This window comes from Pagrus pagrus (assembly GCF_965226575.1).
Source record: "Pagrus pagrus genome assembly, chromosome: 6".
In the NCBI taxonomy this organism is placed as follows: Eukaryota; Metazoa; Chordata; class Actinopteri; order Spariformes; family Sparidae; genus Pagrus; species Pagrus pagrus.
This window is the reverse complement of record NC_140190.1, coordinates 2185473-2212039: the sequence shown is the minus strand read 5'-3', so window position 1 is coordinate 2212039 and position 26567 is coordinate 2185473. Positions and strand designations below refer to the sequence as shown.

The window sequence follows — 26567 nt, the reverse complement described above, 5'->3', positions numbered from 1 at the left end:
ATAATTTACACTCTGCTCAGGCTGGACAGAATAATCTGACATCGCCATGATGTTGCCACACGAGGAAGTAGTTCATTTCTTAAAGAATCTGTTTTCACTCATCGTTTTTTTTATTTTTTATTATCCAGGTCCTGGTAGCTCATTAAAGTTATAGCGTTGTGAGCTGGGAAAGTTGTGGAGCGCTGTGATCGTTGCTCTTCTCCGCTGATGTTGAAAGCTTTTTTTATGTGACAATCAAAAAGAGACGATGGGTCGTGGCTCCAACACTTGACGCCTCCACTGGGTACCTGTTGAGTCAAAGAAGTGCGTCCTCTCCAGGAAATGAAAGAGCACTTCAGAGAGTCGGTTGACAGGCCTGATTACACTGTCAACACACAGGGCTGATTTCTGCTGATATGACTGTAATGACAAAGAGAGCAAGAGCCCTTCCTGCACAAAGTCACCGAACAACGTGTGGATAAAAAAATCCTCTCTGAACGACGCAGATATGTCGGGTTTTATCTTATTTTTTAGGTTCCTTGTCAGACTCTAAGTGGTGCATTCAAGGCCACTTCAAGCTCTGATGTTGGAGAAGTTTGAGTTGAAAAGTGAAGTTATTGTGAGCTACAATTTTTTGAAACTCAAACTCTGAAGACAAACAGGAAGCAGATGCAGAGTGAAAAGGAAAATGTGACTTTGTTCATTTCATTTGGATGATAAAGGTCCCAGTTAGACAGGCTGTGTTTCCAAAATGGTCCCTGGTAACAGCTGTGCTGCGAGCAGATAAGATAAAAGATAAAAAAAAAGAAAATTCATTAAAAAACAGTTTTCTAATAATGACGAATAGTTATTAATCAGTATTAATGATCAATGATAAATAAAAGTCAGAAATAAATAATGGGACATTATTTTAGACAAATTATAGTTTTTTCCTGTTAATGAAACTCACTTCCTGTAGCTGTTTCAAAATAAAAGCCTTCCTGGGAATTGAAGTGATTCTGCACCCTGAACAACAGGAAGTGTTTTAATTTGAAACTGATTATGACACATAATTTGAATATTATTAGATATGATATTAGAAGAGGTCTATTTCTAGTCTTGTCACACTGAACTGTTCAGTTGAGGTGATGAAGGTACTGTTGGATCATTTAGCCCCAAAACAACAAGGTAGAAACATAATTCAAATAAAGACCATGCACAGAAACGTACGCTGCAGGAGACCACACCTCTTTGTGTTTGGAGAAGCCTGAGGAGGAATTTCACGAACGTTGATCCAGACTGAGGCTGCTGACTCCAAACCAGCCGCGGCCCGGCTTTGATCCCGAGCTGCTCCGCCGGGCCTCAATGTGCTGCCGGTCCGTTTGAGTCTGGTCAACACAGCTGCACTGTTTGTCTGTTAGAGGAGCTTTTCTACAGAGTGATAATGGAGTCGGTTAGTGTGGTTTAATAAGAAAGATCCTCACATCTGTGTGTGTGTGTGTGTGTGTGTGTGTGTGTGTGTCTGTGTGTGTGTGTCTGTGTCTGTGTCTGTGTGTGTGTGTGTGTGTGTGTGTGTGTGTGTGTGTGTGTGTGTTGGTGGGGGAGATTAGAGTCTGGATTCATACCTTGTTTTACCGGCTGGAGGCCTGCTCTGACATGTCACACACACCTGCAGGGGGAGGAGGGGATGCATAAACACACACACACACACACACACACTCACACACACACACACACACACATGGGTGTCCTCCTTGTGCTCCACCCTACCTTCAAAAAATACCAGAGGCAAATAGTCAATTGACAGTTCAGTGAGTGTTTTACAGGCAATAACAGGAGGACGTTAGTGTGGTTTGTACACATGCCGACACACTCACACACACACGCAGTAGTGAAGCGTCTGTTTGGGAGCGTGCTGAAACAGATCAGTCTTTCATGCTGAACCAGGCGCTCGCTCTCTCTCTGTGTACCTTTGCTCCCCTGGTGTTTACCTCCTCGCTCTGCGCTGCTCTCTGCCACGTCGAATCGCTGCCTGGGTGCTTCTTGGCTCGCTCCTCCGGGAGCCTCGTGGCCAGACGAGCCTGACTGTGGTCACTTCTCTCTGGGTCTGAGGAGTCAGAGGCAACTGGGTGGAAGAATCGGCTCACGGGCTCTGCTGCTTTGGCTGCAGTTTTTTGTCCACGTCTGACTGGAGCTGTCCTCGCAGCTGGAGGATAAACGGATGTGCTCAGGTCTGTGGAGGCAGTCAGACGGAGGACCTTCACTCACCTGACGGCTCAGCGGAGAGCAGCTGGAATCTGAACCGTGTTTGTGTTTTTCTCCGTGAAAAATGAGTGGATATCTCTACAGAGGACGGTAAGACTTTTGTGGATGATAACAGCTGTTGTGATGAGTCATGGGGGTCAGTTTGGTGAGTGTGTGTGGTTTGTGATCTGTGGTTTTTTTCTGTGTGCATGTGTGGGTGTGCACTCATGAATGTAATGTGAACAGAAAAGCCTCTCCTCTGCCGTGAGTACAGATGAATAAAGTAGAAAAACAGCCTTCTTTACCTCGTACTGAAAAGAGGACCTTTGTGCCGCTGTTACATAAGGAGGTCTCGACTCCCACGAGTGGTGTTCCTGAATCACAGGCAGCTATTGGCTGAGCTAATTTCAGTCATTTCAAAGCAAACGCCTGGATTATGTGTTCAGTGCTGTCATTTCTAACATCTGCCAGACACAACAGAGGGTCTGCTACGGTCTGTGATCACAGACACTTTATTCACGTTTAAGATGTTTAGCTGCTGATGAATGTGTTTAACTCTTTCTCTCCTGAAAGTTTAGGTTCAGGGTTCATCCTGTCAACACTGGCTGTGTTTCCATCAAAGTATCTTTATGAAGATTTTGAAGTTGAAATGGCAGAATGCAAAAAAAAACTTCTTACCAGAAAACGGCATTTTTGCAATTTCTCTATGTTCAATTTTCAGTTTTTCTCTTGTCACAGCGCTGTGTTTGAGCTCTGGTTGGGTTTAGGCACAAAAACACTTGGTTAGAGTTTGAAAAACATGCTCTCACTAAAAAAAACAAAACAGTTTTGAGCGCCAAAAACAGGTCTGGAGACGACCCAACTTACAGTCAAAATATGAGGTTTTTGTCACCACAGACGGCTGAAAACTGTCCTCAAGTCGCCTTAAAGACATCCAGTAGTGTCACGTTTACAGATGTGAGAACGGCACGGACACTCGTCAGATATATCCAGCGAGTTCACATTTAAAATGAAAACGAAACACAGACTCAAACCAGAGTCACTGGTTCGGCAGCCTTGTCACCTTTGACATCGCCTCTGGTTTAACCACTTTTAGACAAAACTGTGCAGCCGAGTTTACTCACTCCAACACAATCACTGACTTACTCACATTTTCTTGGAAATTAGATGGAAACATGACTAATGTCTGACAGTTTAATAATTACGGTGTGTCATCGAATAATAGCTCTTTATTGAAGCTATATAGAGAAATATTCAAACTCTAGACTTTTTTATGGCCGTATCTTTCCATCAAATGGAAATAATCAATTGGAAAAAATGTCATTCACACACATTTTTTGAGGCTCTTTCAAGTTTACCAGAAAACTCGAGTGTCGATGTCTGACGCTGACGGCTGCTCTGTGACGTGTAAGGAGTTAAAATGAGACACGACACATCGAGAATATTTTCTTTTGTCAGTTCATCAGTTTGCTATTGTTGTTGTTCCACGATCCATTTTGAGTCCGGAGCACAAACAGCTGATCAGTCATGTGTTGATTGCGGTGCGTTCAAGTGCAGCTTCTACCTGTAAACAAGTAGCGACGCATCATTCGGTCTTCGGAGCGAGCTATTCGAAGTTAGCTCGTTGAATTCAAGTATTTCTGTTGACAGTTGACAAACCTGACAGGATGCAGTTAATCAAACCAGTCTTTGTGTTTTAGAAACCAACATTGCTCAATATATTATTCATGATTAATAACACGTCACTGAACTCCAAATCAACTAATCACCTAATTTGGATATAATGTCACAATGAAGACGGGAACAGTTCACTCCAAAATCAAATGCACGTACTTGTCTTCCCACATGTTCTGCTATTTATCCATCCAGATTGTTTCGTTGTGAGTTGCAGAGTTTTGCAGATATCAGCTGCAGAGCTGTCTGCCTTCTCTCCAGTATAATGGAACGAGATGACTCTCAAAGTGCCAAAAATAAGACATTTAAAAAACTCAACTCAATGTCACTTCCAGATATCATGACCTGGTTACTCAAGATAATCCACAGAGGTTGTTGTTGTGAGCAGTTTCACATGGGAACTATTTCTTCTCTGTGTCACTACACAGAAGGAAGCATGCATTAACTCATGGAGGAGAGATTCACGGTCGTGACAGCGCGGGACGTAAACTTCAACGGCGTTCTCCTCCGCTGAGATCTTAGCTAGCTTGGTTAGCTTGGTTAGCTTAGTTGGCGCGTTTTCTGCATGGTGATACGGAGAGAAAATTGTTTGAAACTGTTTCAGTGAAGTGCTGCACAATTATACAGAATATGGATCATTCTGCATCATAAAATGAGCTCAGGCTTCAAGTGGTCCGCTCTCTTTTTGCTGAAGGTGTAAGCTTCTTGAGTTTCCTCTCAGAAACCCCAACCTGAAGTAGGTTCGGGGTGTGTTGCATCAGTTTATTGAAGTATTAGCTAACAGGGAGCTGATCTGGAGGGATTTGATGACGAGTGACGACACACGGGAACACATATGTCGTTCTCCCGCTGGCTCACAGCTGCTGGAGGCTGCTGGAGGTCTTCACTGTCGTCTGCTCAGCTTCTTTTGTCACACAGGGCACATTTGTTCACATCTCCTGCAGCTCTCTGCTCCTCCAGCTGTCACCACCCGCTCTCATTTGTTCAGGCCGGCGTGGAGGTCACACACACACCTAGGTGGCCGAGATGTTGTAAAACAAGTGAATACACTCATTGCACTGAGAGCCTTCGGTTCCTGTGTTATTCAGAGACAATTAGTCGGGGCTGATTATGTTCTCACCCCGACGTGAAGCTCCGTCGTCTGCCAGATCTTAGAAAGGCCTTTACAGCCCTGTGAGATCTTCTTTGAGTTAATCTCGCTCATTGATTATTCATGAAAGGCTCCGGGGACGTTTCTAATGGAGAGAAAATCCTGCCCACGCTCCTCTGATCCTAAAAATCCTCCTCACTGACCAACTTTAAGCCACGTTGGGACGTTGAACCTCAGAGGCAGATACAGTCTGTTTTTATACTCTTACGTGTTACAGAAAAACCACAAACCTTCAATTTACCGACCAAAGAAGCCTTTTTTATAACAATTAACGTGACTCTGAGTAATAACGCTCTCAGAAAGCTCCTGGTTGACCAGCTGAGGAGGGATTGCTTGGATTCCTCCACTCTCTTTCTCTGTTTACCGTCTCTCTGCCGGTGAGTGATGGCTGTGTGACTCGAAGCATGCGCTGACTCAGTTTCCACCAGCAGTGTGTGAGTGTGCCTCCGTCTCTGACATGTCAGTGGGAAGCTTCAGCTCTGCTCATCCTCCACTATTTTTGACCCTCTTGGCTGTTGAGGATTTCTCACATTTTCAGTGACGCGTGAGGCCGACAGGACGGCAGCAGGTAGAAAAACGTTAGTTATTTTAGCATAAATCTGGAAATACAGGTTTCAGTGCAGGCTGCTGGTGAGGACACATGGGACAGTGTTGAGTCTGAAGGAAGTGGGCTGATAGCTGTGTCTTGTTTCAGGCACTGCGGTGCAGAGAAGAAGAAGGCCAGGCCGAGGAGCGTCGGACCAATGATGGGTGAGTAAATATCCTAAATGTTTTTTAAATGTTCTCACCTGTAATCAAGGTGTTCGGCGTCCTGTTTACTGGTTTTGTTCTTGCAGGAGAAACAGTGTAAACAGCTCGTTACAGCTTTAAGACCCTCGGCCTGACAGAAGCTCCTGTGTTGACTAATTAGCTGTTTGTAGGAGCAACAGTCTGTCGCCAGCACGAGTCTATGAAAGACTGAGTGTGTTCGTAACGGCCACCACCCCTGTAAGAGGGGTGTGTGTGTGTGTGTGTGTGTGTGTGTGTGTGTGTGTGTGTGTGTGTGTGTGTGTGTGTGTTCGTCCTTGTTTTTGACTGCATATACAGAGCACAGCAGTGGAAACGTGACCCGATCTGATCCTCTGTAACTCCCTTATAATTTCACAGGACTTGACCTTGAAGGAAATATGTAATTTTGTAGTTAAAAATAAAAAACGAGAGAAAAAAATACACAGAAAGAATATTTACAGGTTCAAGAAAGAACCAAGAAATAATCAGATAGTTGCAAAGTTATTTGCAGTTTATGTTGATTTCCTGAAAAAACTGCACAAACTTTAAATGACGGTAAAAAACACACAGATCTGTAAAAACTCAAGTAAATGTATTATTGTTTTGTGTTCGTCTCACCTGCTGATCACTGACTTAAAGACTGGAGGGGCACTGGCTCAAAAATAGAGAGGAAAAAGTTTAGTTTCAGAGACTTTGTTTTCAGCATTATGGTGACTTTTAAAGAACGATAATAACAATCAGTACATTTTTATTCCTCTGCGCCGGTCGCTTGGACTAAATGTTGAACTGATTAGATTTGGTGGTCAAAACTCAAAGGTCACTGTGACCTCACAAGACATATTTTTGGCCGTTACTCAACAGTTAATAACAACAAAATCTTACTGAAATGTGATGTTGGATTAAATGAAGACATTCAGCAAAAAATGTTCTGGCTTTGAGGATCACAGTCTGACCCGTGTGCAGAAGCAGTCATTCTAGTGAAGTTATATATTTGAATGTTAACGTTCATGTCTGTGCACGCCACTGCCCGACGCTCGTCAGCCATTAAAGGTTTCCAGAAAGACGAGAAATATTTCTTTCAGGACGTCAAAATTTGCTGCAGTATTTCTTTCTATTTTCCATTCTTAGTCCGTCTCTCACAAAATCACAAGAAATACAGGAGAAGTGTGACTCCAGGAGGAAGCCAGGAGAGGGCAAGTATGATCGAAAAGTACAGAGCTGGAGTCAGGGTGCTGTTAGCCTAGCTTAGCATAAAGACTGGCAACTGGGGGAACCAGCTAGCCGGGCCTGGCTAACACCTCAAAGCTCACTGATTAACGTCTCAGTTGTTTAATCTGAACACCAACAGAAGTGTAAAGAATACAGAGGATTTCATTTTAAAACTATTAACTTACGCTCCACGTTCAGGTGTTTACTCAGGTTTGAACAATGGGAACACATCCGGTCCTCGCGAGTACAGTAACCCAACTGTGCGTGTGTGTGTCTGGATGGTTGCAGCTGTGCGTCATTCATATCAGTGTTGTGTAGTATTTTGCACCCTGGCCGCCTGCAGCGGGCCTCCTTCCAGAGGACCTTCTACCTTTTTATGTTACAGAGCAGCTTTTAATAATATTTAATGTGCCGCAATTTTAAGGAACCGTCAGAAATCTGCGCTCTGCCAAAGCCATGTTGATTACACCCATTGGGATCTGGCACCACACCACCCCCAGCACCTCCACCACCTCCACCAGCTCCACCAGCTACACCACTACTCGGATACAAAGCAATTGGCTTTTAAAGGAATAAACTATTGTACAAATCCCTCCTGTGTGGAGGTTTCTGGGAACGCTCCCGGGCCTTTTAGAGAGGATAAGTTTGGCTTTGAGACGTCTTAAGACCTCTGGAAGTGTTTCAGCTGGACGGGAATATACCATGCCTTGTGTGTGTGTGTGTGTGTGTGTGTGTGTGTGTGTGTGTGTGTGTGTGTGTGTGTGTGTGTGTGGACACGGCCCATATATCCAGGTTTAATAGGGTTATAATGAGGCGAGGGTTGATCAGGACGTCTCAGGGATGCTGCTCAGAAAAGCCCCGAGGTGTTTGGATTTCAGCTCCGCTCTGGTGGACTGATGATCCTCAGTAACAGTGGAACATTTTTACTGCAGGTCGTCAGGATTTATGAGGATTTTTAAACAGTGTGGTTTACAGATGATTGAATGCATTTATTTGCATTAAACACGGTCTACTAGACAAAAACTCTGGACAGTGTGTGCGTTACTGAGAACGCTGCCAATCTGCCATTAAAACACACGTCTGTCTCTACTCAAGGTTCACTTATTTGCTTGTTCTCTGGCTTTAAACCCACATCACATGGTCTTCAGCAGCAAAGCAACTTCAGAATTACCTGTCAGACTCCACATACACAGATCCAAGACAACTAATCAGCTCTCACCTTCTGATGAAGACCATGTGAGTTGGTCAGCGGAGATTAGTTTGTCAGCTGCTGTTTATAAGGTCAAGAATAAACTGCCGAGCTCGATTATAAATAAGCTTTTAGACGTGCAGACTCAAATACGATGTTATCATCTGTCAACAGAGCGTGTTACTGACTCTACTGACTTCTACTGAGACTCCTGCGTCGGCTTTTCAGGGGTCAGAGGTCAGATGCAGGAGCAGCATCTATGAAAATGTTAGTAACTTAACAAAATGTAACATGAAGTTACTGGTTCTGCCTGTTGTCTGCCAGCTCAGGGGACCAGTTCGGAGGCGATACTGGTCAAGACGTTGTGTCGTCCAATCAGAACCGGGAGAGCCACAACAAAAACACATCATTTTGTATTTGCTGAAAATATCGATGCGCTCTTCTGCAGTGCTTCACCTCTCAGGCTGCTCTCATAACTCTCTGATTGGTTGAGATCTGCAGATGCTACTTCGGTCTAAATAAATCAAGACCACCCCTCATCCTATTGAGTAATGTGAGACCTTCATGCATGGCTGCATCGACGACGAGAAACAGAACAATGCAGAGCGCTTGTTGGACACACCAAGATGTCCAGGTTCAGATGAAGCTGAAGTTTTTGGCCACTGAACCCAGGATGATCTAGATTTTTCCATTGTTTTCCGTCCCAAAATCCCCTTCTTCACTCTCATACAACTTTTTTAGCAACATAGATCTGAAAAATCCTTGTTTGGAAACATGAGGAAGAATCTTAAAACACCTCATGAGGTTCTCAAACATTCAGGCCATGAGATGCCTTCAGTTACAGGCTGAATGTAAATGTTTGATTTATTCATGCCTTTGTTTTGTCTTCCTGTGCAGATTTCTCCTGTGATGAGACTGACAAAGGCCCACCGGTCCAGATGCACAGCCTCAGAGAGTTTGAACAGGTAAGAACAAGCTCTGATATCAGCTGTGTCCTCACCTGGAGAGGAGACTAAGACTCTGATGCTGCGGTTGTGATGAGGAGAAGACCTTGAGTGTTGCTGGAAGAGAAAACTTACTCTCCAGCTCTGTTAGCGTAGTGCTGTGTGGCGGAGGTGTCCAGGCTTGTCTCTGCTCTGTGGTAATGACTATGTAGGTGTGTTTGGGAAGATGATGTGGCAACTGAAACCCTGCATGAGTCAAGAGTTTCCACTGTCCCCGTCAGTCAGTCTGTCTCATTTACTGTAGACGTCTATATTAAAAGATGTGTTTGAGATGGATTTAAGACGACCACGCTTCATCACGGTGGTCGAGTTCAGATGGCAGTTTTCTTCCAGAAGCAACAGTAGCGGTGTGTCAGAGGTGTGGCTCACCTGGGCTGGTTCTGAAATACATTGGAAAGATGTGCACGTCAGCTGATACAGATCAAGTTAAACTGCTGACTGTTGTTTGTGTGTCGGAGCTGCTGCTGCTGTTGTTGGGAGTGAGAATAGAGTTCAGTGTTTCTGACAGCTGGAGGACCCAGGATGCACCAGGTCATAATAAACAACGGGGAGTGAAAGGATCAGACGTTTTAGAGAATACTTTTATCAGACGTCACAAACAGACACATGTCAAAACATCGTTCTGTCTTCCATCCACAGTGTTGTTTAACTCTGTTGTCCTCTTACTCAAACCTGTAGCCAGAAAATGTCTTTTTTCTCAATCTCTGAGAGAGATCACATTTTAGTCCTAAGAACTTGGAGAAAATGTATTTTTTATGGCTTGTTGACAGTATTTTCGGCTTTATGGAGTGAAGAAAAGAGATATCCAAAATTCTGTCTGTCAAAACTTTTGACTCTAACAGGTCAACAAACAGCTCCTTTCACACTGCTTAACCCGTCTGTGTGAAAGTTATCGGCCAGCGGAGGTGTTAACAGAGTAAACCGTCACAGTCTGAGGCGGCGTTGTGTCGGCACTGCTTGGTTCAGTTTAAAAAACAGACAAAAGTGGTGTACAGGCGAGACTTGTGGCGTTATTGTTGAATCTCTGTGTTAAAGGGCTTGAAACAAAAGTTTTGAAACTAGTTTAGTCTATTTTTAGATTTCTGTGCTGAAAATATATTCAAACATTTGCATATTTAAACATGTAAACTTGTAATACAAAAATCAATTGACGTGATTTAAGTGATCGACGAGTTTCCTTGTGATATCTGTTAAAGTGTCATGGCCGACACAGTCGGTATGTGTCTGTGACTCTGACCTGCACGACCAGATTCTGACTTTTTTCTGTTTTGAAGTTTCAGGATTACTGTTTCCTTTAGTTGCTTTATGATATTTATGTTGATGACCAATGATCAGATTAACGTTGCCTAATGTCAGAAACAGAGACGTCAACGACAGCATCTGTATTGTGTTATTGCAGAGATACGTCCATCTGACTGCTCTACATCATGGCTGCAATTGGACCATTAAGTTGTTTCCTTTAAGCATTTTTCTGCAGTTTTGTTGTCTCGGTGTCGATGAAAACACGTGCACGACATCATTTTCTCTGTGACAGCTGGACCGCTGTTTCAAGTTTCCGTCGTGCTGTCTTTGTGCGGCAGCTCGGCTCCGTTTCATGATCATGACAAATGTTTCACACAAAGACAGACTCCAACATAAAAAGGAGATATATGAATAAATAAATGAAACCCACATACAGACGTATTTTTAGAAAGTTGGGATCAGGCATTCTGTGTGAAAAGCCGCTCGGCTGAACGTCTGCTCGGGTTTGAAGATGGGCGGCGCACTTTCCCTCTGGTTCTGTGCCACAGTAATGGATTCTGGGAGCTGTGCCAGGTGCATTATGGGTCTGATATAACTCTGGAGGTGCTCGCTGCAATTACCCTGCTCCCCTTTTAGTGAAGGACAGACTAACAGAGGGGTGGGGGGGCTGGTTGTGGTTATGTTGAGTTAATGTGGGTTGTATTGGGGAAAAAGGTCAAATGATGTGAAATATGAAACTCCAGCAGGATGAGATCAAATCCACAACGTGTGATTGATTGTGAGACGCAGAGAGCAGCAGCAGATAAACCCGACTGTCTGTCTTCACCTTTAAAAGGCCCGTTGGACTTTTTAAACAGGTGCTAATTTATAGACGCGAGAGGAGGAAGTTTAAAAGCTTCACATCACGCCTCGTTTTTCACCACTGCTTTGCAAACTGTGCTCGATATGAACGTCTCCAAGGGTCTGTTCAGTGTCCTAAAGTCAAGACCTGGTCCAGGATCCTCGGTTTGGATCCTAAAATGGACGGTGGAATAAAATAAAATCAGAAATGTTGGCGATCTACACACCATGAATATGTGGAAATTTCCTCGATGTTGCAAGGTTCAATTTTCTAATTTATGTTGTGACAACACTGTGCTTGTGGTCCGGTTAGGTAAAGGCACAAAAACCACTTCAGTGTTCAGTTGTCGTTAGGAAAAGATGATAGTTTGGATTTAAAATACCTGTTTCTGTTGCCACAAACTCAGCTGGGAAACGTCTCAACGTCTGGTTAAAAATATCTTTCTCTCTTTCATGCTTACAAATGTTGAAACACTGACTTGAACAGACGTCCTTTGGGGGAAATCTTTGGGTTTTGTGCTGACCTGTGGGGTCCGTGCCGGCTCAGGTGCTGGAGGGGGACGTGCAGCGTCTCGGGATGTTTTTGGGATTCATGTGCATTTTTTTGAGCTGGTGTCGTCATTTGTACTTATTCTGGTGACTGGGCTGAGAGATGAATACGGGAGATAATTAAGACCTTCGTGTGACATTATAATTATTATTTAAGTGCAGAGAATGTCTCCGGCCACCGTCCCTGTGTTGGTGATTTGTTGTATGAGGGTGGATCCCAGCTTTAAGTGGGCAGAATGCATCTTGAACTGGTATAAAAGCTTTTTGCGGATGAAGCCTTGTATTCGCCGAATGCAGAGACGCTGTACGAGCAGAGGCAGACAGCTGAACTCGCGCCTGATTGGTCGAGGCTACATTATAGGATGTAGGCAGCTTTCCTTTGAAGTTTCCCTCCTGAATATCCCGCAGAGGGATGGAGGATGAGTCATGCTACGTGCAGACGCACGGCACAGACAGCAGGCTGGGAGGCAACCGAAACACAGCCTTTGTACGGAGGGATGAAGAAAAATGGGCTGAGATTGTGAGTTTGAATTACAGTCGAGACGTTGCAGAGCTGCAGAAAATCCTTTAGAGGACCAGTCCAGTGTTTTCACACGTTTCACACCATTTAACACAAATCACACGTTAAATTATCAACGCTCAGTTTTCCAAAGAACATTTTCTGGTTGAGTTTTGATCGTGACATTCCCACTTTTCCCGTTCTTCTTCGGTCTCGTGGTGCAGCCACTGATAGCAGATTCACAGGTGAGCTAATTAGCTTGTGTGCAGTGCAGAGTAGGCGAACTGAAAACCTTTGAAAGATAGATAGCATTTCTCACCTCTTATGTGTGACACAAATCTTTTTGATAAATAATTTCTTCCCCTTTAATTCAAAAACTTTCAAATAGGGTGAGTCAAGGATGTGTGGGAACATTATGATGCCAACTAACTAGACCTAGCTTAAAAAGAAAGCTAACTAGCTTTTGAACAGCTTAAGTAACTTTCAAGGATCTTTGGGAAGTGAAACTCGCTAACGAGCTCACAAGTGAGCTAACTACAGATTACACTTGTTCGCTGTGACACAAATGTTTTCCATGCAGTTTTTAGTCTCCAGTCTTGGATCATGTTGCTTTTACATTAAGTAGCTTCGTGTTTTTCTCTATAACCGTCAGCTGTTGAGTTTCTGTGCAGTCAGCAGATCGTCCTGTCAGCGACAGGCGCCGCCGTTCTTTGTGAATCGAGAAGAAGAGTGAGCGATGACGCGTCGGCTAAACTAGATCGTGGAGAACTTCTCGAATTCCAACCAGATGATGATAAACTGTATTTATATCTGTTTTAAATGGTCCAGAACCTGTGAAGTATAAAATCCACATAAGTTCCCACTTTGCAATCAGACTTCTCCTTTTTCCTGATTAAGTATTTTTTGGACGCTGCAGTGGAAATTGAGTTTTGACGCTTCTAGTTTTTGATTGGTTGTGAAAATATTTAAACCTTTTTTATTTCCCAGTGAGAATATTTGTCTCAAAACACAGATGTGACACCTGAATTCCTGCATCACATGTGGCCCCCCGGTAAAACTAATCCGGGGAAAAACATTATGAAACGTGACGACACGATGTTAACTGTGATGAATTCTCTCTTCAGAAACTGAGAAAACTGCCAAGAAACAACCTAAAACTTTATCTGATTTCCGTCAGTATTTAAAGTTCATAACAAACGGAAACAACTGATTTTCAGTAAAGAGCGGAGACATAACAGTTCGGCTCTTGTCTGAAAAGTTTCCCCTTTTCTGATGGAGCAGATTAAAGTTTGTTGACCTTCCTTTGCCACTGTAGTTTTACATTAAGTCCTTCTGACAGTGGCAGCGTATGTTGGTCCTCTCATCTTAATAGAGCAGTCTGGATTATTGAATCCAGATTATGGCCGTACGTGTGTGTGTGTGTGTGTGTGTGTGTGTGTGTGTGTGTGTTTGTCCTCCCTCCACATTTGCGTCAGTTTAAAGAATCAATCCTCCCGTCGGCTGGTTGGAAGAAACATGAACCTGCCAGAGCAGCATTTGTATCTGTCAAACAGCCACGCTCTGCAGCCCTGAGGTTTTCATAAAAAGGAAAATAAAAAAAGAAAAATCGCCCAATCAAAATGCCCCCTTTCTCAAATGGCCTTTATTAGTCCGCAGGAGAAATTGGAAGCACATGGCCGCCTATAAATGTGAATTCAAACCGACCGCAGAGACACTCAGATTGATAGAAGGAGGGGGGGAGGATCGCGTATAATTCTGGCCATTAAAACCTCAGGACAAATTAGGGTTGTTAATCTGTTATTTTGCCCTCGGTCTCAGTGTTCACTTCTAAAAAAGCCGCATACGCTTATGAAAGGTCTGTCAGAGTTGGATTACCATTACCAGAGCGGCAGTAATGGATCGCACTCGGAGACCCAAAACACAGACAGAACACCCGATCCTGCAGCTGACAGCCGGGCTGCAGTGATTCAAACGGCACATTTCTTTTTTAATTCCCTTTATCTCCACGCTCTTTTATCTCCTCCTCACTTCTTGTGCTCTCCTAGTTTTTGTTGTGGCATTTGAAAATAGGTCAGAAGACTGCGTGTGTGTGTGTTCAACCCCCAAGCTGTTGGCTCTGATTTGCTGCTTTATGAAGCTGATATCTGCAGCTCTGCACGAGAACACACTTGAAACACACTTGAACCACGGGAGCAGCGGTGTTGATATCAGGAGAGGACACAGAACTGTCGAGTCATCTCAGACACGATACTGAGTATTTATTTAAAAGATGCTTTGTGATTTCAACCAGTCCTTCAGAATAATAATCACAATAATTGGGTGCTAAGTGTGGATTTTGCTTGGTGCATGTCCAGAAGTCGGTCAGCTTCCAAAACCAACACATCCTCACGTCAAAACGACTGACAGCCCTCCCACGTATGCAGACTGTGTCGCTCTGTGAAGACGCCACCCGACGTCCTCCTTTTGCCTTTTTGTCATAATTGATTCGGCCATTAGAAGTCATGACGCACTTGATGCTGTCAGTCTTGTTTGGAGGACGGTCTGCGTTTTAAAGTAGCTAATGTGTTGTCACCTGTATGTCAGCGCTAGCTGACTGTTAGCACGACTCTCTAGTGGATTTACCAGCAGTCTCTCTGAGTTTTGGGATAATCGTTAGGTTGTTACTGAAGTGTTAATAGGTGATGAACAAGGATTTCAGGCTGCTGCTGCAGTCGTTGCAGTGGTGGTTATGTGTGTTTCCACGTGCTTCTTGCAGCAGCTCGGTCATGATTATGATCTTTTGTGTATGTGAAGGAAACACTGTGAGTTTCCAGCATAAATATATATGGAGGAAAAAAGTGTACTGCCCAGCAAACACACACAAAAACACAAAACAAGGCATTAATTTAGAGTATTAAAACCGAGGTAGACTCCTGTTGGAAAATGTGCAGCTCACAGTGAAGTCACACAGTCTGTAAATGTTAAAAAAGGTTTTTAAAAGGAAGAAAATTGCACCAAAGTTTGTTTCTTTCAGATTTTAGTGTCAGTATGTCTGACAACAAGGGCTCCAACTTATTATTTAATTATGGTTTAATCTATATTCATGACTCATTGATGTATCGTTTGTCCTTAAAAAGTAAAAAGCGACGTCCTCAGATTGTTTCTTCTGTCAAACCAACAGTCCAAACCCCAACGACTCTTCACTAACTGTCATAGACGACAAAGAAAAGCAGCAAATCCTCCTTTAAGAAGCTGGAACCAGAAAATGTTTCACAATTTTGCTTGAAAAAAACGATGAAATGATTCATTAATTATCAAATAGTTGATTAATCGACTAATCATTGTTTCTCCAACAAAAGCCTGATGCATAGTTTAAAATCATTGTAATAAACACACAAGGTATAAAACCCTGAAACTAATTAGAGACAATACAGACGAACATGAAGAGTGTTTGTGGTGTCGCTGTTAATGAGGCGTCCTATGAGTTTATAATTTGGGACTCAGAGAGCAGAGAGAACAGAAACTGAATGAATTTTGGGAATTGACTTCGGTAAAAATAACCTCTTTGAGCGAGGACGACTTTAGATGTGCGGTAGCGGACGACAGAGCCGGAAACAGGAGCCGTGCAGCTTCATGGGAACACATATTCTCAGACTGTTCTCTTTATTTCAGGAAACACCGTCCGCATCCAAACTCTGACACTGAAGTGCGATACAAATTTCCTCCTCTCGGTTTCTCTCAAATCTCCTGCTAAGAATAGATATTGATGCCAGGTTGTCTGTCTGCGCCCCGACTGACCTGCACTGCAAAACAATCTCCTCCTAAACCTGAGTCTCGCTTTTCTTTTAACTAATAAATCCAGATTTCTAGTTTTAAAATCTGCATTATCTTTGTGAATTCCCCCGTACCTAAATATAAAAAATGACCTTTCCTGTTGTTAAACTTTACTGCAGCTGTTGCTCTCACTGTCAGCGTCCCTCCTGCTACTTCTTACCTTCAAAACTGTTATTTAGGGTGAACTTTGTTCAAATGACACGACTGTTTAGTGGATTATATTTAAACAAATCGACCTCAGATTGTTCTCTGGATGAAAGAAGCAGATTTTGGTGGCGATGATGTCAGGGGTGTGTGTTTTTTTGCAGTGTATCCGGTGGATGAGCTTGATGAGCGGTAATGGACGCGCTGACAGCACAGGGGTCAGTTTTCACCGCAGCAGCACTCAGACGGGCTGCAGATCGATACACAGCAGCTCAGCTTTCAGCTCAGCCAGCCAGCAGATCCGCTCAGATCAGACACACACACACACACACACACACACACACACACACACACACACACACACACACACAGACATGCTCTCAGCAGTCATGCTGGAAGGGGATGACAATTGCTGTTGTTCATCAAATTTGCTCTAAAATCTTCGGTATGTGCACGAGAGCGAACACGGACACAAAGACAGACTCAGTGTCCAGAGGACGTCAGCACGTCTCTGTCACAGTAAACACAGCGACAACCTGCGGTGCAGCTCGAAGAGACGTCGTATCAGCGTGTCCACACTTAATGACATGAGACAAGATATCAGCTGTAATTATAATCATTGTGTATTTATCACCCCAAGAGCTTCAGATTGTTGACAGGAACAGAGGTCTCACCTCGAGTGAAAGACTGAAAACCACCAAAAACTGTTGAGACAATGTTTTTATCCGAGACGGGACAGTTTCTCTGGTCCTGCACTGTAGTCCAGTAACGGTCATCTGATCCTGTTTGACTGAAACGGATATATTTTTACATGAAGGCAAGGTAATGATAGTTGATTAGTCGATTTGATGAGACCTACGCTGCAGACATGAATTATGTCCTTCACAATAAGCCCCCACAAGACAAGCCGATAAGGTCGGATCACCAATCAGGCAAAGACGGCACCGGCTCAGAGGCCCCAGAGGCTCAGGCCACTGAATATTTGGTAGTTCAGCAACCCAATCACCAGAATACCTTTTAGCTAAGTACTTTTCTGTAAATGACAGATAAACAATTGAACCTCTTCGCTTGGGTTCGAAAAGCATCATGGTTTGGCTTTAAATACCTGTTTTCGACGCCACAAACATGGCTGGAAATGTCCCCAGGTGTCCTTAGAAACATCCACTGGTGTGACCCGAACTCCAGTGAACTCCCATTCGGCCTTCTTTGCTTATAATAACGCCGCCAACATCACACAACACAAGGATAAATTATTTTGAGCACAACTCCCCGAGAAATGATTCATAATTTCAATCATTCGGTCCAATAACATTTGGAAAGTCTAGAAGAGCCACACAACTAAATTATTTAATCCCGGGCCTCTAACAGGCTAACAGAACCATTTAAATGACAAATGAAACATTTTTAAACTCGATGGTTGCAGAGTCATTATGCTTGTGAGACTACGACGGAGGAATCTCACCACAAACATCTTCACTTACAAATAAAAGCCCACATAAAGATGTCAGCAGCGTCTGTTGACCCTCAGAGGATCTCTAAGTGAGTGTGGCTGATGCTGATGCAGACATGTTTCACTGTACTGCACTAGCGCCACCACCTGGAGAGACGGAGAGACTGTGGCTGAGAGGTACGGTCGGTAGTTTTGAGCTCCGCTTTGTTAATTGATCCCAGCCGCGTGCAATAAATCCGTGCTCCTCTCCAGCGGGTCAGAGAAGACATATTGACTTGATCACGGCGTCGGTCATGGATGATAATTGTTCAGTTAAAGTGTACAGTAATCTGCTCCCAGCGGCTCTGACTGTTAACATCAGGCTGCGTCTGGAAACACCTGACAGACTCGCTGTCTGCGTTTCATTTCTGACAAGCTCGTGTCTTATTTTGTTCCTCGAGAGAACCGAAGAAACATCGCGACTGTCGGGTTGAAGAGACGTCACGAGGCAGGAAGTCGTCTTCATCCTCGACACGGTTTCACGTGTGTGAATCTTTGTAAAGTGTGTTTCTCTACACGGTTTACAGTTTGTTCTGGGGCTCCATTGTGTGTTTTTCTGTTACTCTGAAGGTATTTATGTGTTTATTTGTCGACCTCTCTCCTCCTCTCGAGCCCTCAGATCATGTGGAAACAGTTACAAACAAAAAGAAAAAGAAGAAAGTATTTTTTATGAATCAGTCTTCTGCTTAGTGGCAGGCTGGATCCTGCAATTACCCTGACAGTACAGGCAGCCTTTAATGGCAGGGTCAGACAGGCAGAGAAACCACAGTCTGTACACACCAATCACCTCCTGAGCAACCTGACGGAGAAGACCGTAAACATTACAGTGATGTTAATGTGACTCAAACCACCATTCAGGGAAATACAATTAAAAACAATCAGCTGTTCGTTTCTGTCCCGGTTTCAGCTCGATTAGTTTTGATGACATATTAATCAGAACTGAGACTCACGGCTCGAAATAAGAAAGAAAACAAACGCATTATGTTTTAATTATTGGATGTGTTGTAAAACTACCACGCTGTCCACACAGCAGTAATTATATAAAAGTTAGCTGGAGGCTTCACTTCTGAATAGGTGGTTTAATGTGGACTGAAATCTGGTTTGACTGCATGCAGTGAAGAATAAGTTTATTCTAAGAGTTATTTATTTATTTACTTATCATTATTTTATTTATTTATTGGCTGATTGGCTGATCCTCACATTTAAAGTGTCCTTGTCATGGATCATCGTTAAAAGTGTCTTCTTATGTGTGATTCTCAGAAGTTTAATAAATACAGACGTGTAAAATGTTATAATAACTAATAGAGATGACAGAGAATGTGGCCCCAGGTTGTGAAGAAGTTTGAATTGTTATTTGAAAGTTGAATAAATACTCCGGTTCTCTTCTTTAATCAACACTCCACGTCATTTTTTTCTTGGGTAAGTCGAGTGGAGTTGAGTCCTTAGTCAAGTCATTTTTTCCCTACCAAAGACACTTGAGACAAACCTGCAGCATCCGGTCTTTATCAAGAGAAAAGTATCAGTAAAGCACCAGTCAAATAACATTTGTGACCAATTTATCCAACCTGTTCAAAAAGTACGACAAAACATTCAATGTGTTTATGAGATTCAGGGAAATAAAACAAAAAACAACTAAAAACATAAACGCTAAATCAAAAATGATTCCCTCCTCAACACTTTTATAAAATAAAATACTGATAACCAAGTCTCAAGTCAAGTCTCAAGTCTTTAACTTCCGAGTCTAAATCGAGTCTCAAGTAATTGTCTGTCGGGTTGCAAAGTCGTGGAAACAGCGACTTGAGTCGTGTCCAAGTCACAATGACTTGAGGCCCAACACTCGGTACAGACTAACATCCAAAACGTTTTAGCAAAGTGTTTCAGAGTAAGTCCCGTCCTCGTTCTTTCCCCTGCAGTGAGCAGCTCTTTTTACGAGGATAACCATCTAATCAGGATCGAGTATGTGGGCCAAACAAAGCACGAGCTGCGTGAAAGGCCAAGACACACAACGGATATAAAATCAAATGTTGATACACCACTTCTGTCTGTCCGACGTCCAGGCAAGCCGACCAGTTGGACGGATTGGACCGTTATCCTCGTGAACGATGTGACACGCTTCCATCAGAAACACCTTTTCATTAGCGGAGGAAATTGAATGTAGATTTTTACAAGGTTTCTTTTGTATCTGTGCAGTCTGGCTTGCTGTGATCGTGAGTAGGTGTGTTTCCCATCAGCCGGCTGGTTGTTGTAGCTTATTACTGACGCACCGACTGATGGTCTCCATTTGTTATTGTTTTATGGCCTCTCTGCGGGGCTGCTAATGGCCAGATCTGTGTGCAATCAAAGCCTTCTACTCTTCTCTGCCCTTCTTTCTCTTTTTCAGATACATTCTTGCAGATTTTCGCTTTTCCTCTTCTTCCCCTTCTTCTTCTTCTTCTCTCCCTGCGTTAAATCCCCTTTTTCTCTGTTGGAGTAACTTTTTAAAAGGTTGTGAAAGAGCGACATGTGCGGAGCAGACCTCAGAACAGACAGACCTCCCTCCCTCCCCTCCTCACATACCAGAGAAAACTCACCCACTTGCCAGAGACAAAGGGAGGAAAGATTTTCTGTTTGAAAAAAAAAAAAAAAGAAAAGTCCTGCCTTGGAAGCGGTCTATAAGAAACCATGTGTCATCATTTATTTCCAATGTAGGGTTCCTGGAATCAGCGCATTAGAGCGGGGTGTTGAAACTGAGAGTTTTTCTGCCGAGCGCTGGGGACAGGTGCTTTTTGGTTAAAACCCTCTGACTTATCTGTGATTGAGGGAGCTTTTAAATGCAATAATTGCTAGCAGAGAGGGGAAAAAAGGAAGACCGGGAGCGACGACTGAAGCTCCCGACTTTCATCAGCCACTCTCGTCTCTATTTCACATCTTCCCTCTTGTCTCTTTCGGTCGATTACTCCTCTGTTTATCTTCCATTTGCTCTCATATTATAGCTCACCGACACTCTCAATAGTATTTTATGAGTCAAACCACGACTCGGCAACTTCTTTTCTTCACGGATTATCCTGCAGGGCCCTTCAACATGTTTTCAAGCCTGATTAGATTTCAAATAACTTTGGTTTCCTGTCCAAAATGACTGCATGTTGTTTAAAATATAATAACTATGAACTGATCGTACTCAGTCCAGAGCCTCATACATCGTCTTCACTGCTGTCCAAAAACTATTAAACGTTACATTTCTTTAGGGACAACGCTGTGCTTATACTCTGGTTAGGTTTAGACACAAAAACCACTCGGTAAAGGTTTGGAAAACATCGTGTTTTGGTGTAAAAAACCTGGTTTTGTCGCCACAAACAGCTGGAAAATGTCCTGACGTCTTGTTAAAATATCCAGTGGTTTGACAAAACGCCAGCTCGACCTGTGGTCACTCTGCTGTACCTCTGCCTCCACCACCATGCCCTCCATCTCCAGACATTAACGTCAGCTCATTTACATGAAATTGTAGACACACACTGTAGTTTATCTTGACTCAATCCCACCCACACACACACACCGTCCTGCTGCCACACACACTCACTGGAGCACCAAATCTGGATTAATCCGCCACTGAAAATAGTTCCCAACAAATGCACAACTTCGTCCTGTTTGTGAGCAGGCGTTTCAGAAAATGACTGAACCTTTTGTAAACATGAAACTACTGAATATTTACATCTCCTGTTGGAGCCAATGGGCTCGGAGCTGAGAGCCACAGACAGGAAGTCACAAAACATTAACGGATGGACAAACTCCCTGTTGTTGCCTTCAGCGGTGGTAAGATGGCGACTTGTTCTGGGAAGTTGTGTGAAAGTCTGCGGTGTGGTTCAGTTGGACTGATGATACCGAGCATGTGAGTGAAAATACTGTGAAAATAAAAACATGAACATCTTTGTTGGTTCACAGCTGGCAGCTACTTCTCAGTGTGAAACGACTCACTATGAAGTGACTCATGATCGTCTGCCACAAGTAACGTTAAGAAAGCAAAACCATTTTTTTTACTCTTTACATCCACCGCCTCCCTCCTGACGCTGAGCTCCCCTGAGAGTCTGTGACACGGCAGTGATCTCTGTTTTAAAACAGATCGGGAGTTGTTCCCTTCCTGTTAGCGGCTCGGGCCTGAGCGCCCTCTCCGTCCTGTGAAAACATTTTCACAGAACATTAGAATTGAACCATCAAACTCGGCACTAAAGGCCCCGCTGCCTTCGCCCCCGCTGGGCGAGGCTGGGTGGAGCTGGACTCATGGTGTCCTGCAAAAACCTCCCACATCTCCAACACAACCTCCGAACAACACATGTTAACCTTTACAGCCCTGATCCTCCCTTTTAAAACCCTCGTTCAGCAACTTTTTCCACACTGTGTGATAATATATCTGCATCTTCGTTTTGATTAGAAACACACGGTGTTTACTCCGAGGTAAACACTCAAAAGCCAGCTTTTTATTCCTGGAGTGTGATGGTACACAAAATCCAGGGTTTGGACAGTAAAAGCAGCCGTCGGGGCTGCAGATAATTCCTGGAAGACTCCAGTTTGTGTTCGTTTATACAACACAGACACAAACTGACTGATGGGAATTTGCGTGTGAAGGAGCATTCGAGTGGAGCTCAAGACTGACGTAGAGAAATTTTCGGTTGATGCAAATGATCAGCATGTTGGATTGTTTGTTTCCTGAGACAGGGAATATTTTGGTTTGTAGATGGAGACCAAACCAAAACACTGTCGAACTCACATAGTGTTATTCACCTGAAATATTCTGGATGTCTCACACGTATGTCCACATTTCAGCCTGACAGGTGTTTTTGGTTGATTAAATGTGTAAAGGTCACAATGGTGGTGGTGGTTGTGCACAGAGCACATCTGACTTTCACACAGAAAACCAGCAGTTAATGTTCACCTTTTAGCAGCCACTTCACTACTCAGTAAGTCAACAAAATAAACTCACTAAATGTCAAGTAAAGGAAATATTTTTACACCTATTTTCCTTCTAAACAGAAAAATACAACCGCCTGAGTTCAAGTTTCTCTCTCTGACTGAACTAATACAAGATTAATCACCTTGTTAACTCATCGTAAAACACACTTCATTCAAACTGGACAGAGACTGGATCAAACCTCTGGTTCGGTCCAAATAAATCTTCAGTTCACAGAAACGTGAAAATATTCCGTCTCTACACGCTGATGATGTCCGACTCTCTCTCTCTGTCCTCTTCTGTCCCCGCCTGCCGTGTCTTCTCGTCCCCGGAGTCATAGTCCTGATCAGGGTCGCTGTAAATCACCTCCGTACTGTATCTCCTGTCTTCAGAGCCAAATCCAGTTGAGCCGGACCCGTCGCACGGATAACTCCACCTGGAGGTCCCGGTCCAGACAATCAGACTCATAGCCAGCAAACAGCAGCAGTTGTTGGTCACTCCAATGATTTGCTGCCCCCTAGATTTTTGAAGCTACCTTCGGATTCTGGCCACATTTTTACAAATTACCCATGAGGTAGTTTTTATGCACAGATATGGCAAGAATTTTAAAAACAATTGGCTTTGGAAGTAAGTCGGTGGTTTAGCAGAATCGTTTGCAGGCAGTGCTGAAGCTTTTCTCGGAGCCTCGAGACCAAATAAACCTTGTCGAACATAAAAAATGCATTTGGGAAAGTTTAAAAAAAGGCATTTAGGAAAGTGGTGGAAACTCATCGGGGGGGTTTTCAAGCTGTGGAAGGTTTGACCTTTTGGAGATAGCAGGTTTCTGCAGGGCACCGACGATTGGCAGGTAACTAACAGACCCAGAAGGCTGAGTGTAGCCTGGCTCGGATCAGACCGGCCCAGCCCGCGCCAGCCAGTGTTGAGTAATGCTGTTAGTAAATACCGGGCCAATTATTGCTAACGAGGGCCTAATTGGAACCAGATGAACATTTATTGAATTTGTCAGAGAAAGGTAGAGTGGAGATAGCTAATGAAGTGCAGCCGCAGCGCCGGGCCAGGCAGCCAGGCGCTGAGGGGAACGCATAATTCACCTGGCAGTGGCACCATGTTTTTTCCCATGTTTGTGGTTTTATTCTCGTTTATTACTGCAGAGACATTTGAGCAAAAAAAGTAGTCAGTCGAGAGGGGGAAAAAGTCAGTTTTATACATAACGATGTACTTAATTTAAACTTTAATCCAAGAAAGCCTGGAAATGAATTCTCGGAGACCAAAAATGCAATATTTCATCCAAAAGCCTCAAATCTGAAACAAACAACTTTCAATCAAACACGACGGCGTCTCTCACTCTTGTTTTTGTCTAATGGGCTTTACAGTCTTCAGCTGTCAGTGCTCATGTAGTGTGGGAAATAAAAGCAGTGACATGAAAACACAAAGATGCATTTTCTATTCATAAGTGCAATGAGGTCGTTGTGCTTTACCTGAGTATTTAAGTGCTATTTCCTGCTTCTTTATACTTGTAATCCTTTTACATTTCAGGCTGAAATTGAACTACTACTGTAAAGTTATTGTACAACTTGTGTAAATAACGTCTTTTCAGATCATCTGGGATCTTTTATGAAATGTTAAAGTTGCACTAGAGTATATTTATATACTGATTATGATCAAATGACTTGTGTCTGTGAAGTGTGAAAGGTGTTGCTGCAGTCCTACCGAGCTTTTCAGCCTCTTGTAGTTCTTAGTTTTCATGTTTTCATCAGTCCAGCTCTGATAAACCTACTGTACACTACCTGCTCCGGCAGCAAACAGCAGACAGAGCTGGTGCAAACAAAACCAGAGCTGACCGAGTGACTGAGCACGACTCCAGCGAGATGATCTTGTTGGAAGTATGAGCCGTTATACACAACAGCTTCAGAAGAGGCCAAAAAATCAATTAATGCAGCTTTATATGTCTGCTCCAACAAACAGCATCAACACACACTGTATTTATGATCTGTATTTTCACATCTTAAGCCTCATAAATCACCAAAAATCTATCTTTGTCTTCTGTTTTTGCATCGTTTGAGTCGCTGCTGTGAATCCAGCCTGCGTTTTTAGAGATTCTTTAAAGTAAAGGCAAAGACTCTGCTCGTCGACGCCGACTTCCCGTCTGTGTGAGATAGGAAAACAAACGAGGACACGTCAAAGGCCTCTGCATCGACCTCCACGCTCGACATGCACGACCCGGAGGAGGACGCTGCGTTGGGTTTAATTTTGCTCCCACTCTGAAATGCGGTTGGCGTGACCTCTGCCCTGATTTATTCCTACATCTCCCTTTTATTGTAGGTCCGTCCTCTTCTTCCTCCTCCTTCATCACGTCATTCATTCCTCCCTTCAGCCCCGTTTCACCCCCCCACAACCCCCTGCCTGCCTCTTTGTCTCATTATACAGTCGCTCCTCATCCTGCCAGCTGATGGTTCAGTGCAGCGAGGGCCTCGGGCTCCGCTCTCTGTCCCTTTGATTTCCATCCACACACAACAGAAAGGAGGGCACACATCCAGTGTATACAGTACATGCACACACACACACACACACACACACACACACACGCTAATACATGCATACTGTACTTTATATACATATACTGCAGGCCAACATGTAGACTGTGGGGATATAAGAGTCCATCACACTCAATATAGTCGATGCTCAGCCAGGCGGAGATTCACCGGTCACACTGTGCACTGACATTACCTCACAATGTGTGTGTGTGTGTGTGTGTGTGTGTGTGTGTGTGTGTGTGTGTGTGTGCGTGTGTGTGTGCGCAGAGCTTCTGTTGGACGAAAGCCTCAAACCTCAAAAAAGTTAAATTCTTCAGGAAAAAAGGGGGTAAAACAGTCCAGCAGCTAATTACCAGCCATGTGTTTTAGTAATTACAGGTCCGACAGTGAGCGCACACACACACACACACACACACACACACACACACACACACACTCAGCACATAACGAACATGTGCACACTTGGATCTTAGCGTGTGCTTGTTGCAGGACTGCCCGGATTCGTGACCTTCATTAGTTTAAAGACATTAAAGTTTTCCAGAATAGAAGAAAAAAACACCTGAAATATTTAATGAAACCACAACTTCTGCTTTCTTCTACGACGGGGAATGTTTTTGTTTCCTCTGACTGCTGTCACACACCGAGTGGCTGCTGGTGCAACTCTGAATAACTAAGACAAAAACTATGCAGCCCGAAGACGATAATGTGACTGGTAGTTAACCGCCATTTGCAGCCTCATTCAAATGCTCCGCAGACAAAAGATTCAGTCCTTGTACGAGCTCATAAATCATATTCATATTTAATATTTTAGCAGTAAAAAAGTTCCCCTGGCTGAAGAATAAAAGGACTCTGGTTTTAGCCGGGTCATCCGAAACATAGCAGCGAGGGGGAGAGGGAAAGTGTCTAGATAGCCACTTTACTGAAAACAGCTAAACTCCTCTAGCTTAACGTCAGAGTGCACGTTATTTTGACGGCGAGGTGAGCCGACAGTCTGAACTACAAGAAAAAACACCAAAATGCAGGATGGACGGCCCCATGATCTCATTTCTTTTGAATTAAAGCTGCAGTAAGAAATAAAATGAAATAAATTGTATTAAAATTAACTAAACAAGAGTTATTCAGCTAATATACATAAAAGTAGTTGCCTGAAGTTTCATTATTATTCTTGTGTCCATATTGTAGTCTGAATATTTCGCTCATCTTCCTGTTTAAAGGTTAAAGGTTAAAAAGCCTTCATTCAGTTTTTTAAAACCTTGACAATGCATGTTAAACAACCTGAGATATCCCTTTGAGTAAATACCTTCGCACCCTCATGTCAGAAGTCTGTCTTGGATGTTTCT

The 26567-nt window shown here is 43.5% G+C and overlaps 1 protein-coding gene across 2 annotated transcripts in view; it reads left to right on the top strand.

The window, feature by feature from the left end:
• Window positions 1–2027: 2027 nt before the first annotated feature.
• The window catches only part of pde4dip (phosphodiesterase 4D interacting protein), a 101916-nt gene continuing 77376 nt past the window's right edge, over window positions 2028–26567 (top strand). For both annotated transcript variants that reach the window (XM_084354203.1, XM_084354202.1), the window contains exons 1-3: window positions 2028–2313; window positions 5721–5776; window positions 9090–9157. In XM_084354203.1, coding sequence (XP_084210329.1) covers window positions 2288–2313; window positions 5721–5776; window positions 9090–9157 — 150 coding nt within the window. In that variant the 5' untranslated portion in view covers window positions 2028–2287. The remainder of the gene's footprint in view (window positions 2314–5720; window positions 5777–9089; window positions 9158–26567) is intronic.